Below are 14,254 nucleotides of genomic sequence, written 5' to 3' on the forward strand. Positions count from 1 at the left end.
CACCATGGTTAACCTGTACACCATGATTGTTTTCATAACTCTAAGATTGGTAGTGCAAATTTGACATCTTTATCAAGCAGTTTGAACTTACCTGATAATCTTAAGAATTTTTTTTAAAGAATGCTTGTTATCAGCAATTAGCTCTTACAAAACATGGTAACAGAAACACTTATCAGTTCTGTTTATGTATAAAACCATCAAATATAACCTGATAATAATATCATGACAGATGACGCTCTAGGTGCTTTGGCATACCACATGAATGATTTGAATATTAAGTAAGTTTAAGTGCTCACTAGTCTGGAATGGCGACGCTCGACTGCTTGGGAGGCAGACTAAGAAGGACTGGGCAAGTCTAAAAACCTGGATCTAAACAGCTCATTTTGAGCCAGATAGTTGTGTGATACTATTTCTTCTCCATTAATTTCCGCTGCAAGCAGTAATTTGTGTTGTGATACCCGCAGCTACGTTAACAGAATGAACCTCGCCCATCAAGACTAAATGTCCACTAAAAGAGAGGTTTGGAAATAGACAAAAGTATTTCAAACCTCTGCATGTTTGTGGAATTGCAACAAGTTTGTGTCAGGAATGTCACTTACTGATTTTGGAAAGGTTTCTTCTGTGCAAGGGTTTCTTTTGAACCTACAAGTTAGAGGCTGGGGTGCCTTTAGAAGTGAGGTGAGGGGCTCAGCTTATAGATCCTCTTAATGGACCACCAGAAAGTCAAACACCAATTACTATTGATGGAACAATCGTTTGGAACAATCCTTACGGTATCTGGAACAATCCTTACATATCATAAACTTAAGTAGAGTTTCCATTCAGTTGTACATCATTTAGAGATGAAGTTAACTGTATATATTTCTGGGAAACAGGTTTTTCTAGAATACAACCATACAACAATAGCCGTTCTCACTGTGATCTACTGACCAAGCTATGCACCGATTATGTAGTTCACAAACCAAGAAGAAAAACAAACATTTGAAAACACTCTAGACAACATTGATAGACAGCATGTTAATCCGGATTGAGGTCACAGGTTCAAATCCCACTCTACTCAACTGATCTCCGATTGTTCAACCCAACATTAATTAAAATTGACCCAGTCAGTTTCCCTAGTGGTTTATTTCTTGAGAAAACCAATTAAAGGTATCAGATCACCAAGTTAATTAGAGGATATCAGAACTCCAAAGTAAACCAAAAGATGACTTGGGTTCTCCAGGATTGGTTATCTACGCTTCGTTCCATTGTAATGAAGTGTTTGTCACATGTCTAATCACAATGACAACACCGTTGGCTGGATCTACAAAGCATACAAAGCATACCATGCACTCAAGCCGGTATTTGAACAATGCTCAGCGAGTAGCGTGACATGTTTTTCAGACTAGATCCTCTATCTCCACTTGTGATGATAGTGTAGTGAACATTACATGATGAAGAAGGACTAGTGTTAAGCAATCAGTACCCAGCCTGTTTAAATAATAAACCAAGTTGACTTGTGATGGATTGAGAAGGTCCTTGGGTTGTGTCTCTCATTTCTTAAAGGTTAAGTCATACATTTTTTTTTCAGTGTAATGCTGATTTGTAGGCAAAGTTATAAAGCAAGATCCAATGAAAGTTTCAGCCAAATACAGTCTCTACTAAAAAAAAAACTATCACATTATTTTCAAAAGAAAGTAGAATCCATTCCGTCCACATTTAGCGAGGTGACAGCCGGTACCAGCTGCATCTTTGGTAAGCGCATTCGCATATGAACACCAACCCTCTTTGATCTGAGAAAAATATTCATGCATAAATCATTTCTCATTTTCGAATGTGCTGTGGTGAAATGTTACCCACACCATATAACTTTGAGGGGAATCCCTCAATGAGTCAACTGCATTTCAGACATGAAACAGCGGTAGGATGACCTGACAGATCAACACATTTGCCGTAGTCTAAAGTGTTTGTCAGCTTAAAGTTCTTATCACAGTAATCAATGGGCAGCTGGAAAAACCCAGTGTCTTAGAAACTCCTTAATCATCCTAATTTTGACTAATCAATAGAAAGGGACATTACAACTGTTGAGGTAACATATTTTACTCTCTAACAATACCTGTTCAAATATTACTGCGGTAAAATCTAAACATAAAACAGCTGTACGGTGATGGAGGGTTGTTTTAATGTATTAGGCTGTTCCGAAATTATTGGCTACGGCTGGAGATAGCCAAGTTAAAAGGCACTAAAGTGTTGGCTTCACTCAGCAACAGTCAGAGCCACAAAGCCAAGAGCTCACCTTTGAACTATAACATTAGGCATTTAATAGCAAATTAGCCTAACAAAAGCATGATTGAAGAATTAGTAAGAGTTATGTTGACTTTCACAGAGTTTGGTTTCAGCCTTTATTGTACAAGGTTCTGGAGTGGAGAAACTTAAAAAGAAAGTATTTGAGGTCAAGCAACCATTCAATGTTTATATTTAGTTGGTAAGACACTGCTCTAGAATTGCAAGGGTCGTGGGTTCGAATCCCACCTGAATAACATGCCTGTGAATTTCTCTTTTTTTGGGGGGGGGGGGTAAAAATCAAAAATTAGTATTCGTTATCACTGATGCAAAATTAACATCTCTTATAGTTTATATTCCTCTCAAACTGACAGTGATACGTAGAAAGACAAAATGGAAAATGTTGCGCTCAATGCAAGCTGTACAAGCCCTCTACGTGTATCTTTGAAGAACAATCGATGTGACATGCATGTAATGACTAACAAGATCCACCCATGGCAAAGCTGAAATTTTCCATACAGCTGAAATAGCACTGGACATGAGTTGCCTCAAAGCAAATACCCACAGATAAAGACACACACACAACATTCTTTGGGTCTTGTTTTCCAATTATAAGAAGTGACATCAATTATGGAAAAAAAAGGTCGTTAGTATTAAGAGCAAAGATATTGCACTTTGAAGCTTAACATCAAAAGCTACAAGTGGGAATAATTTCCAATCAGGTCTCTGGAAAATGGGCCACAAATCATGAACTCAATTTCATTAATTTGCTTCTTAATGATGCTAGTTTCTTTGCGCCACTTGAAGAGGAACCCCTCTGCTGAATCCATCAATGCTGATCGGAATTCCAAGAAAACCCAGGGTTCTCATCATTGACATTCATAAGAAACTGCTTCTACAAGTTAGCGTCTCAACTCATCAAATATTAGCTTTCCATTCAGAAATCCTTCAAGGGAATTCTTCACATACCTAGCCCTACAATCTTGTCCCCGATGTTATACATCACGCAGGATAGTTGATTTCTGGCATCACATTCAATGATGCCACATGCAATTTTCCAGCCCCAACTATCAACCTGGCGAAAATTCCCATCAGCTTGTCCAATTTCCTTCCAAGGTTTCCAATCTGTCTTACTCAACAAAAAAGTGCCGTGATTGCTTCTTGGTCCTTTGGCTCCTACACAAACTATTTGTCCTAGATCTACAATACTTTGTGACTTGAGGCATTGTTGTGAATGTACAATATGAACATTGTACATGTATGTATAATTTGGTTTGTGGTAACACCATGTGTGTATCTGCTTGGTGGGCGGATTAGACTTGTCTTGATTTATATTCTACTTCCGCGGAGTAGATTTGTTCAGAATTGGGGAGACTTCTCTACTGCCGCGAAGTAGATTTTTCAGAATTCGGTTGACACTTCTCACTTCTGAAAAGAACTGTTCTGGTTATTAACTACTCAATGGACAGAAGGTAGCAAGTGAGCCAGGACTACTACTCTCGCTCAGTGGATCAAGGGGACTTCTCATTATTAACTTGATAGCAGCAGAGTGAGTTATTAATTGGCCTCAACATTTCGACTAGCTTGCTCTACTCATCTTCATGTGATTGTACCCTAAAAAGAAATCACCCAAAAACAAAAAGAGAAATAAACGTATGCTAGAACATCTTTCTGAAGATGAGAAACAGATACTTGAGCGAGAGACTTAACCGCCGAGTCCTTGAATGGTGATGAGGCTTGTTTGACATCCCACTTCCCTTCCCTCATTCCTGGGAATCCAGGGACTGCATTGTCAATGGATGAACAAGACTTTGACTGAGACTTTGCTGCATCAATAAATTACATTCTAATTAAGAAAAACAGATTGGTCAAAGAAGACAAACAAAAACAGAACAACGCTAAACTGAAGAAACAGTGTCGTTCTGGCTTGTATTTAACAACCAAACTGACAAAGGCTGACCAAAACATGTACCGGTAATGCACAACAAAATCAAGGGCAAAAATCATTCACCCCCTTATTAAATAAAATAAGTGTAAGTAAAAATTTAAAACCAGAGAATATGTTTAACTAAAGCGGGACAAGAGCCTAACATGTCTTTTGAATTTAAACATAGGAGATAAAAGTGAGTGAGAAACAACTGTAAATGCTAGTTGACCTCATGTAATTGCAATGCAATCTTTAAGCAAAAAAACACTTTGTTCCATTTTCTGTATTTCCATGTGATCTACCTCTTTCTGCAAACCCTATTGCATATGAAATTATCATTTAACAACCTTGTATTTGTAAATAAAATTTGGAGCACTAGCAGATTGCACTCCGGTTCACTTTTTCTACGAATGGGCGATCAAAAGACAAAACAGAAACAAGAATTGATTATCTGTTATTCCCCAAGTGAATCCCTACTGGGAAACAACAGAATGCAATTTGTAAAAATTATCACTGAAAGATATGTGCCACTTGACACACACAGACAGTCTCATGGGGTATGGGTCGGGTTTGAAATACAACACCAGCCAAATGGCACTAGGCCCTGCTGCTGCCTGTTCCTACAGGATGTATAGTGTTTCAACGAAGCCAATGCAGAATACTGAACTAAAGGTACAGACTCATTATAGTGTCATACTTGGAATGTTCTTCTAAACAATCACATTAATGTGACTTGAAGCCTGCCAGATGGTCAGAGTACTGACGCCTGCCAATTTTCACAGTTGGGTTTGAACGACTCACACTATCCAAAGATAAGAGCAAATTGGAAACGTCATCGGCAAAGTATTTCTATACTTTGTTTTCTATCATTAAAAAAACATCAAATATTTGTAACTACATGGGTGTTGGAAGTATGTTGAGCAGAAATAATGTCCAATTAAATTGAAGTCTGTTAAAGTCACATAGGTGGATGCTCATTCTTTTTAATAAGTACACTTTATGTATATATCAGCATACAATTTGAATCAATACTGAACAATGCAGTTAGAAACATGGTTTAACAATCTTTGAAATAAGTGACTTTTTTGCCTGTAACTCTTTAAAGCCATTATACACTTTCGGAACAGAAAAAAAAGAAAAAAGTTCACAGATTAACAAATAACTTACAGGGTTTACAGAAGGTAAAGGTAAAAGAATTCTCTTCAAATATTATTCCATAAAATGCTGTACTTTTCGAGAAAACATTGAAACAATTATCAATTCTCGACAACGAGAATTACGGATTTATAGTAAACACATGTCATGACATGGCGAAACGTGCGGAAACAAGGGTGGGTTTTCCCGTTATTTTCTCCCGACTCGACTACGATGACCTCCGATGATTGGGCCTAAATTTTCACAGGTTTGTTATTTTATATATAAGTTGTGATACACGAAGTGTGGGACTTGGACAATGCTGTTTACCGAAAGTGTATAATGGCTTTAAATGTTGATGCTGTATTATTTTTATGCAATCCTGTAAGGTGCACAGCCTGGGGGGGGGGGGGGGGGGGGGTGAGTGGGGGGGGGGGTGCTGTGTTTCAACATTTGAGGAAACTTGATACATAAGTAGGCTTTACAGTTTGGACCTATTTGGCTTCGAAAGTGAAGGAGTGTTTCATGAAAACAGGCAGCAAGTCTTTTTGGGGAATTTCAGGTTTGTTTTTCTGGGGTCTGGGGTTTTTCTGGGGTAGTTACAAACAAATCCAAATGGCTGACCTGCCAACAATTAAAAAAAAATTGAATTGTCTGAAAACATAACTGATTGGTTTTCAAGAGGCTGAAAGCGTTTTTTTTTTTTTTCAAAAGTATTTATTATTTTTTAAACTTTTATATTTAGCATTGTTGCTATATGAGTTTATTTATTATGGTGCACCCAGTACATCTACTGTAAGAATATTTAATGTCACCCTCTATTGGTGTCGATTGTCAAGGATTAAACTCAATTCAAACCTCCCTTTATACAATCTACCCATGCCAAATAATTAACTTCAACTCACATCTTGGAGGGCGGAAAGTAACGTCACTTTTATCCTTGGAACAAGGTCCATCGAGACCTAAAATTGTGCCAGATCAGTCCAGAGCTGACGTATGATCATACTTCTGATTGTCTTAACACCACACCATCATTTTGGGTTAAGTTCGTATCCTAGTGGTTTAGATGTCTTAAGAGAGCTTTTGCAAATTTGATTTAACACATTGACACATCAGTTGGCAACACCCTTGGGATGAGGTTGTGAACCATCGGTATTCCTTGATAGGTTTATCACTATGGATGAATTCCCACCATGAACACATACCCCCACCCCACCCCCCTCTTCAATCAATCCATGGCATTATCAAGGGGCATAGTAAGTTAAACCCTTCCTTGCACTTAAAGGCCACATGGATAGAACCACTGTAACATTTAACACCTTCCTTCCCAAGACAAGAGGACCAGATTTAATTGGGAGCTGAACCAAGTAATGAGCAATCACTTTTTTGAATTAGAGAAACAAACAAGATAAGTGGGGTGGGGGGGGGGGGGGAGACAGTTCATCATCAAAGCAGCCCAGTTTCATGGCTCTGGTTACTGCCGGATTACATGTATGTGCTTAGGATTGCCATTCTTTGCTTACAGGGAAATCACCAAGTTTCTGCACTAGATGTGTTGTTAGCGCAGAATGCCTAGCAACATGGAGTACGCATGCGTCAAGCAAATATCCCTGTTAACTCATAAAATACGCTTGACATAAGCGCAGAATTCCCTGCTTATGTGGGAGCAGATTCCTTGCTTACGGAAAGCAGGGCCATGAAATTGGGCCAAGATCCTTAATTTTATTTTAATGCCTCATGAATCCAATGGAGTCTTTAGAGATCTCGAAAGTTAAACCATTCATGACATAAAAAGTTGCTTTAACAGTTCTGCACCCTCCAAAATGTTCTTACAGATGTCACATACGGGTCAGAGTCTTAAAAATTTGACCCCCATATGATGTGAAACAAATTTGTACAAAATTGTCATTAATGTGGTATACCAAACCTTGTTTACATCTTGTAGTTGATAAATACAGTAATTCTACCGGCCAGTACATGAACTTTTACCTTGTAATAATTTATAAGAATAGAACTGGATGCCCTACTCTAAAATGTAAGTACAACAGGGGCAGTAAATAATTCTAGAAAATATGGTCTGTATTAAAATTACCAAGGAGTGATTTATATAAATGTCATAAAATAAGACTCTACAATATATTAATTATTTAGCTTTCATAATTCAAGTTGGTGCTATTTTGAAGACATGATTTTCACTAACTTTTCAAACTCTCATTAAAATATTATGTTCAAAAAAGACTTTGTAAAAAATATTTGTTTGAAAGTTATGGTAGCAATATGGCTTTATAAAGACTGATTCACAAGTTTTGTGTTTGCTTCTTGGACGGTTTGGCTGTAGGAAAAATATATAAGATGCAGCACCAGTCTTAACACTATTGAAAAAGTACAAATATTAAGGATCTTATCTTGAGAAGACTGTTGTCTTGGTAACGGTTGCCAGGGGGGACGACATCAGGGTCCACCCATCTGAGGGATACTTGGAGAACTGAGCAGGTTGATGCGCTGTTTTTGTTTGCGCTGCTCAGTCATCTAGATGATGGGGAAAGAAACAATATATATAACTAGTGTTAGAAAAGGAAGATTAGTTTTTGAGATAGACTCTTAAGGTCGAAACTCTTTCTTCGAAGAAGGAAATTTAGCACCAAAATTACCCTTCAATCCATCTCCCTTTTTTGTACTGAGAGAGTTTGACTTATTTTTTTTTTATACCAAAACAGAAAAGAAAAACAACTTAGGAAAAAGACTGTTATTATGCTTAAGCCTAGTTTTGTTTTATCAACACTTAAAGTATAACTAGCATGTATTAATATTTTTAAAATAAAATCAATAAATACATAACAAAATGACAGGTACAAGATATTTTAGAATTGTTTCAACCAAACAGTTATCAATGGTGAACACACATTTTTTCAGAGCTTTTAGAGGGACATAGATGAACAAATTATATCAAAATTATTTGTAGGAATGAAGATTTTTCCATTCAAACAGCAAGTTCCTCATTGATTTCGTCACCTTTGTCCCTTTAAAAACTAGAATTCAACATCCACTCATGTAAACTCCTACACTGACTACTTCCTAAAGTCCTGTCGAAGAAGAAATCCACAAACATATTACTCAGGTGGGATTGGAACCCACACCCTTTGCCATTCTAGGGTTGATGTCCTACAACTAGATCACCGAGATTGACCGGTAGCTAGAGGCAGTTTGTAACCCTTACTTTAGCAACAGGTACCAAAATAACTCTCTCAAAAACAAAATACGTCGCCCAGGTCTTGCCAGGTAGATAAATGATAAATGATGTATCAGTAACAGTAGACGCTATGTAGTTAAGATTGAAAAATGAACTACAGACATAACAGCGCCTTAGGGGACTTCAAACAATCTAAAAGGGTAAATTCAACACAAAGAAGACAAGATTGATGAAGTTGCAATCCGGATAATAATTGAAAGGAGCGGGGTTGACGGAAATGAGTAGAGGAACTAAGGAAGGATAAGTCAAGATGGACGGAGATGGAATCAGGTTAATCTAGAATCAGACACAGATAGCGGTAAGAGGTTTAGGAACAGTCAACCAGTAGAGATTCATCAAAACAATATCCTGCAGGCCAAGAATAAGTCGACTTTCACTTTCTTACAATTGTATTTTGTAAGTATGCTGATTGACTAGGGTTAAAAGCTACAAACAACTTGAAGCTCTTTCACACATCAACAATTAAAGGAACACGTTGCCTTGGATCGGTCGAGTTGGCCTTTGAAAAGCGTTTGTAACCGTTTTTTTTTAAATGCATATGGGTAGAAAGATGTTGTAAAAGTAGAATACAATGATCCACACAAACATGCTTTGAAATTGTGTGGTTTTCCTTTTACCTCGTCGACTAACACGCCGGCCATTTATGGGGGTCAAAATTTTGACTCCCATAAATGGCTGACGGTGTTAGTTCGCACAGTAGAAGGAAAACCAAGCAATTTCGAGGCAAACTTGTGTGGATCATTGTATTCTACTTTTAAAATATCTTTCCAACCATATGCATTATATACAAAACGGTTACAAACGCTTTTGTTTTGACCAACTCGTCCGATCCAAGGCAACGTGTTCCTTTAAACAAGGGTCTCTTGCTTACCTTTAGCATGGTTGCAAAACTTTACCAAATGCAATATCGTGTGATAAGGACAATCATGGTCTATACTGCCCATAGAGGGCGGCAAATTTCAGAAGACTCCACAAGGGATCATGGACAGTCCAAACATTATTTTCCTTGTAGCTTGTAAAAATTTCACAACCAAGCTCAAATAAAGTAAGGGAGCCCTGCTAAGTTGCTGTCGTGTGAAAAGGCCTTTAACAAGTTACTTCAATATAATGTTATAAATGTACATGAAAGGACATATGAACCAGATAATAGTCAATCTCTTTCATCCAGTTCTACATAAAGGATAAGGCTGTGAAACGTTCACCATTTCCCGAGGCTGTCTTAAAATAACAATTGCTTTTATAAAATTCACTACTAATTTGTCGGCAATCAATAGTCTTTCAGTCATTATCAACCAATGGACCCGCCCCATGAAATATGCTAATCACATTCACACATGCGTACAGACCCTGTTGGTTGGCAAACGCCATAGAGTTGTGCACTAAGCAGACGCGCAATCGCGTCTGCGTCACGCACCCATTAGCCGTGTACAAAACAGCGCGATGTTCCCTCATTTTGCCAACCAAAACGTCAGTGCGCACGCGCTATGTGCAATTTACATATTTCATGGGAAGGGTCTATTACATTGTTATTCATCACTTAACCTTGAAGCCTAACAAGCATCAATTTGTGAAAAAAGAAGATACAATATTTTGACAGTGATGAAGCAATAAATCAGTCATGTAATCACAACCCACTCATAATAGTATTCATTGTCATTGATAACAACTTTTACAGCTATAAGTGAGGATTAAGTCTGAAGTAGTTAATACTGAATGACAACCATTTTACACAGCGCCTTCCAAGTGTTTAGAGGCATTGTGGTGCAATTTGCTGGCACTGCAAGAAACACAAGGGCAAACCATTTTGTCCTTACAGTGATAAATGTTGTTAGTGTCCCGTCTTCTGTTATTAGGGAACCTACACCTAAATGTCCAATCAAACAGACAAAGCAATTATGGTGAAGTGTCTTGCTGAAGGACACAAGTGCTGATACCAGGTTCTAAACCCACACCCTAGCGACACCTGAACTCGAGTGACATAGGAAAGACCACTCGGCGAATGACGCTGCCATTCAATGTCAATGCAACCAGCAAACTCCAACCCCACCTGGTCCTTGAGTTCTCTCAGCTGATTGGCCAATGTTTTGCGCTCGGGTCAATGACACTGACATTCAATAAAAGCTACTGGATTTATATAGCCCCAAATTACCGAAGGATGCAAGGTGCATATAAGAAGAAAAGAAAGACCAAAGCGATGGTGACAACCAGCTACAGATTGGAGAACCGGTGAGTCTTGAGACCCTTTTTAAAGGACAGAACAGTCAAAGCCTTTTTAATGGGGACAGGAAGACCAATCCATGGGCGAGGGCCAGCAGTGGAAAAAAATCTCTCACCCGCTAGTTTGCGTAACTTGTTCACTTAAGGGAGATGCGTAAGTCTGGAGCACTGTGATTTAATGATTTCTAGGTATGAACCCGGGTGTGGAACTCGATTTGTTGGGCTTTAGGGAGTCAGTGTAATCGTCTTAGTGCAACCAGGCCTTGAACTTCGCTCTAAGGGGCACAGCAATTTTGCTCTGTTAAGGGGCACTTCTATGACGAAAATATATTTTTTTATTGGTACTTTGCAAAGGGCACCCCTGGCAGAAACACAGGGCACCACGGCAATTGCTGTGGGTGCAACCACTACACTCACCTGATCTTTGAGTTCTCTCAGCTGACTGGACAATGTTTTGACCAGAGAGTTAGTATTCTCCAACTGTGTCTGCAAGATACGCATCTCATTCTGTTCACTCTCACCCTCATCGGAGTCCAGAGACATCGCTCGCATCCTCGGAAACCAGTCCAAGTTCTTCTCCTAGAGAGAGAGAGAGAGAAATGTTTAAATTTTCAGTTCTTACTTGCATCAAAAGTTACTGTGTGGTTTGATTGATATCCTTTTTGTGTACGAAAGGGAATCACATTGATAGCATGGTGTATGGATTTAATTGGTTAGAAGCCTACACCAGCTTATGATACTATAAGCATTTTGAGATACATTTCACTTTGAAGTAACGTGGTTACATGTATGCTTCTCAGAGTGCGTACACCTACTAGCGATTCTTCTTCCTTCATGGACTTACATGTACCATGGAGGAAGGAAGAGAAGGAGCTCGAATGACCTGCAAAACCGTAGAGTAAAAAAAGAATACCCTGACAATGCCCCTGTCTGACCAATGGAAAAAGATAGGAGACCTCCAGCTGGACGTCCGATTAACGAGCAGGATTAGATCTCTGTGTACAGAACGTGTGGTACCGCCAGTCTGCGCCGTTGCCTTCATGTAAAATTGAATCATTGGAGTCAAGAATTGTGAATATACACGTTTTAATTTACCGTTTGTGGTGTTTCACAGAAATATCATGGCATATTTTTTCTATTTTTTGTGATTTTCCTGTCACTTGTGGTGGTTCAAAATTTGGGTATTACATGTAGCACACAAGGGTGGTTGGTATTCAGTTGTGTTTTCCGATTTGGTGGGCACAAGTGTACACAATTTTTATCAGGTCTCAAAAAAGTTGTTTTTTCTGTATTATATCCATACGACATACGACACCATAGTTGAGTGAAGAACCAAGTGCACACGCGCAAACTCACATACGACAGGTCGCCCATTGTTTGTATAAGGTATGTGGGTGATTACGAGGTGTCGTTAAACGACCGCGGTACCACAGGTTCGACTTTTGAAGTCCCTTCGTTCGAGCTCCTTCTCTTCCTGCCTCCATGCATGTACTAATCTCAATCCAGATTTTGGGTGTTATCTCAAAAAGGCAACATTTTAAATTCAAATTTTCACATGTTAGTTTTGTTGTATACATGTACATGTACATCTACATTTTTATAGGATTAAAACAATGCAATGGTTCCAACAACTAAAGGTTGATCAACACATGCTGGGAAACTGCATGCCATTTGTGTACAGTGCGTTGAGAACACTAGACTCCTAAAATGGTGCAGCAACAGCTGATATTGTTATTGAAATATATGTCTTATGTGCATCCTCATTTAGTACAACTTAAGAAAATACAAAACTTCACAAACTTTGCTTCTATATCTGTGTATTGAGACCACACCCATCACTGTAAAACTACTATGAGGTGTTAAATACCCTGTACAACTTAAGAAAATACAAAACTTCCATAAACTTTGCTTCTATATCTGTGTATTGAGATCACACCCATCACTTGTAAAACTATCACAAGGTGTTATATACCCTGTAGCTGAATGATATCATGTAGAAATGGTTTTATAATTGCAATATAGCTCTATGTACCTGCAGAATTTTTTTTTTTTATAACGAGCGCTTTGGGAAATCCTTCAGATGTGATAAAGTGCTATATAAAAACTGTTTATTTCTACTTTTATTATTGTACTAGAGTAGTGAAAAAACATCGAATAATTTTTGCTGGTCCTTTTCTGTTCATGATCAAACTCCAATTTGTTTATACATGTTTAAAGACATCGCAGACATAAGAAGCCATTATTGCTACAATATTTCAACAAAATAACACTTACAGATGATAATGTCCACACTATATAAGTACAGTTCTTTTGATAGTGGGACAATGTTTTAACACAAAACAACTCAAATAAGATCTGTATTATAGGAAAAAGATTTGTTCCAAATCCAAACACATTCCTGATAATTGAGCATTTTCTTGACTCCAAATTTAAAAACTCTTTACAAATGATTAAAGGGAATAACTCTTATATTAATGGCAATAAAAACCTTAAAGGAACACGTTGCCTTGGATCGGTCGAGTTGGTCTTTGAAAAGCGTTTGTAACCGTTTTTTATAAAATGCATATGGGTAGAAAGATGTTGTAAAAGTAGAATACAATGATCCACACAAACATGCCTCGAAATTGCGTGGTTTTCCTTTTACCTCGTCTACAAACACGGCCAGCCATTTATGGGGGTCAAAATTTTGACTCCCATAAATGGCCGACCATGTTAGTTCGCACAGTAGAAAGAAAACCACGCAATTTCGAGGCAAACTTGTGTGGATCATTGTATTCTACTTTTAAAACATCTTTCCAACCATATGCATTTTATAAAAAACGGTTACAAACGCTTTTGTTTTGACCAACTCGTCCGATCCAAGGCAACGTGTTCCTTTAAGTTAGAAGCTTACATCAGCTTTTGATGAATAAAGCATTTTGTGAAACATTTCACTTCAAAGTAAAGTAGTTATGTAAAAAAGATAACGTTTTTAATGCACCAAAATCTGAATCTGAGAAGTGTAACCACGTAATAGTTTTCAGATTGTGTATGACACCTAATGAGAGATTATTCTTCCTCCATGGACATATTCGCTGCGGGTTTTCGGCAAAATCTCAAAAACGCAACCATTTGCAATAAAATTTGCAGGTGTTAATATTACTCTGTACATCAACATTTATATAGGATTGAAACAATCAAACGTTTCCAAAACCTAAGGTTTACACTTTGCCTTGAATACATGTTATAACACACACACTATGAAATCCCAATGTGACTGTATTCTAGACAGATTGGTGGCCCTTGATTCTTAAAGACACTGGTCACCTTTGGTAATTGTCAAAGACCAGTCTTCTAACTTGCTGTATTTCAACATATGCACAAAACTGTGAAAATTTGAGCTCAATTGGTGGTCGAAGTTGCAAGACAATAATGACAGAAAAACCACCCTTGTCACACAAAGTTGTGTGCTTTCAGGTGCTTGA

The 14,254-nt window shown here is 38.0% G+C and overlaps 1 protein-coding gene across 5 annotated transcripts in view; it reads right to left on the reverse strand.

Annotated features, from left to right (window-relative positions):
• Positions 1 to 5,745: 5,745 nt before the first annotated feature.
• The window catches only part of LOC139954167 (inositol 1,4,5-trisphosphate receptor-like), a 117,815-nt gene continuing 109,306 nt past the window's right edge, over positions 5,746 to 14,254 (reverse strand). For all 5 annotated transcript variants that reach the window (XM_071953865.1, XM_071953861.1, XM_071953864.1 and 2 more), the window contains 2 exons: positions 11,208 to 11,369; positions 5,746 to 7,852 (listed from right to left, as the gene is read on the reverse strand). In XM_071953865.1, coding sequence (XP_071809966.1) covers positions 7,775 to 7,852; positions 11,208 to 11,369 — 240 coding nt within the window. In that variant the 3' untranslated portion in view covers positions 5,746 to 7,774. The remainder of the gene's footprint in view (positions 7,853 to 11,207; positions 11,370 to 14,254) is intronic.

The sequence above is a fragment of the Asterias amurensis genome, chromosome 2, assembly GCF_032118995.1.
Source record: "Asterias amurensis chromosome 2, ASM3211899v1".
NCBI classification, from domain to species: domain Eukaryota; kingdom Metazoa; phylum Echinodermata; class Asteroidea; order Forcipulatida; family Asteriidae; genus Asterias; species Asterias amurensis.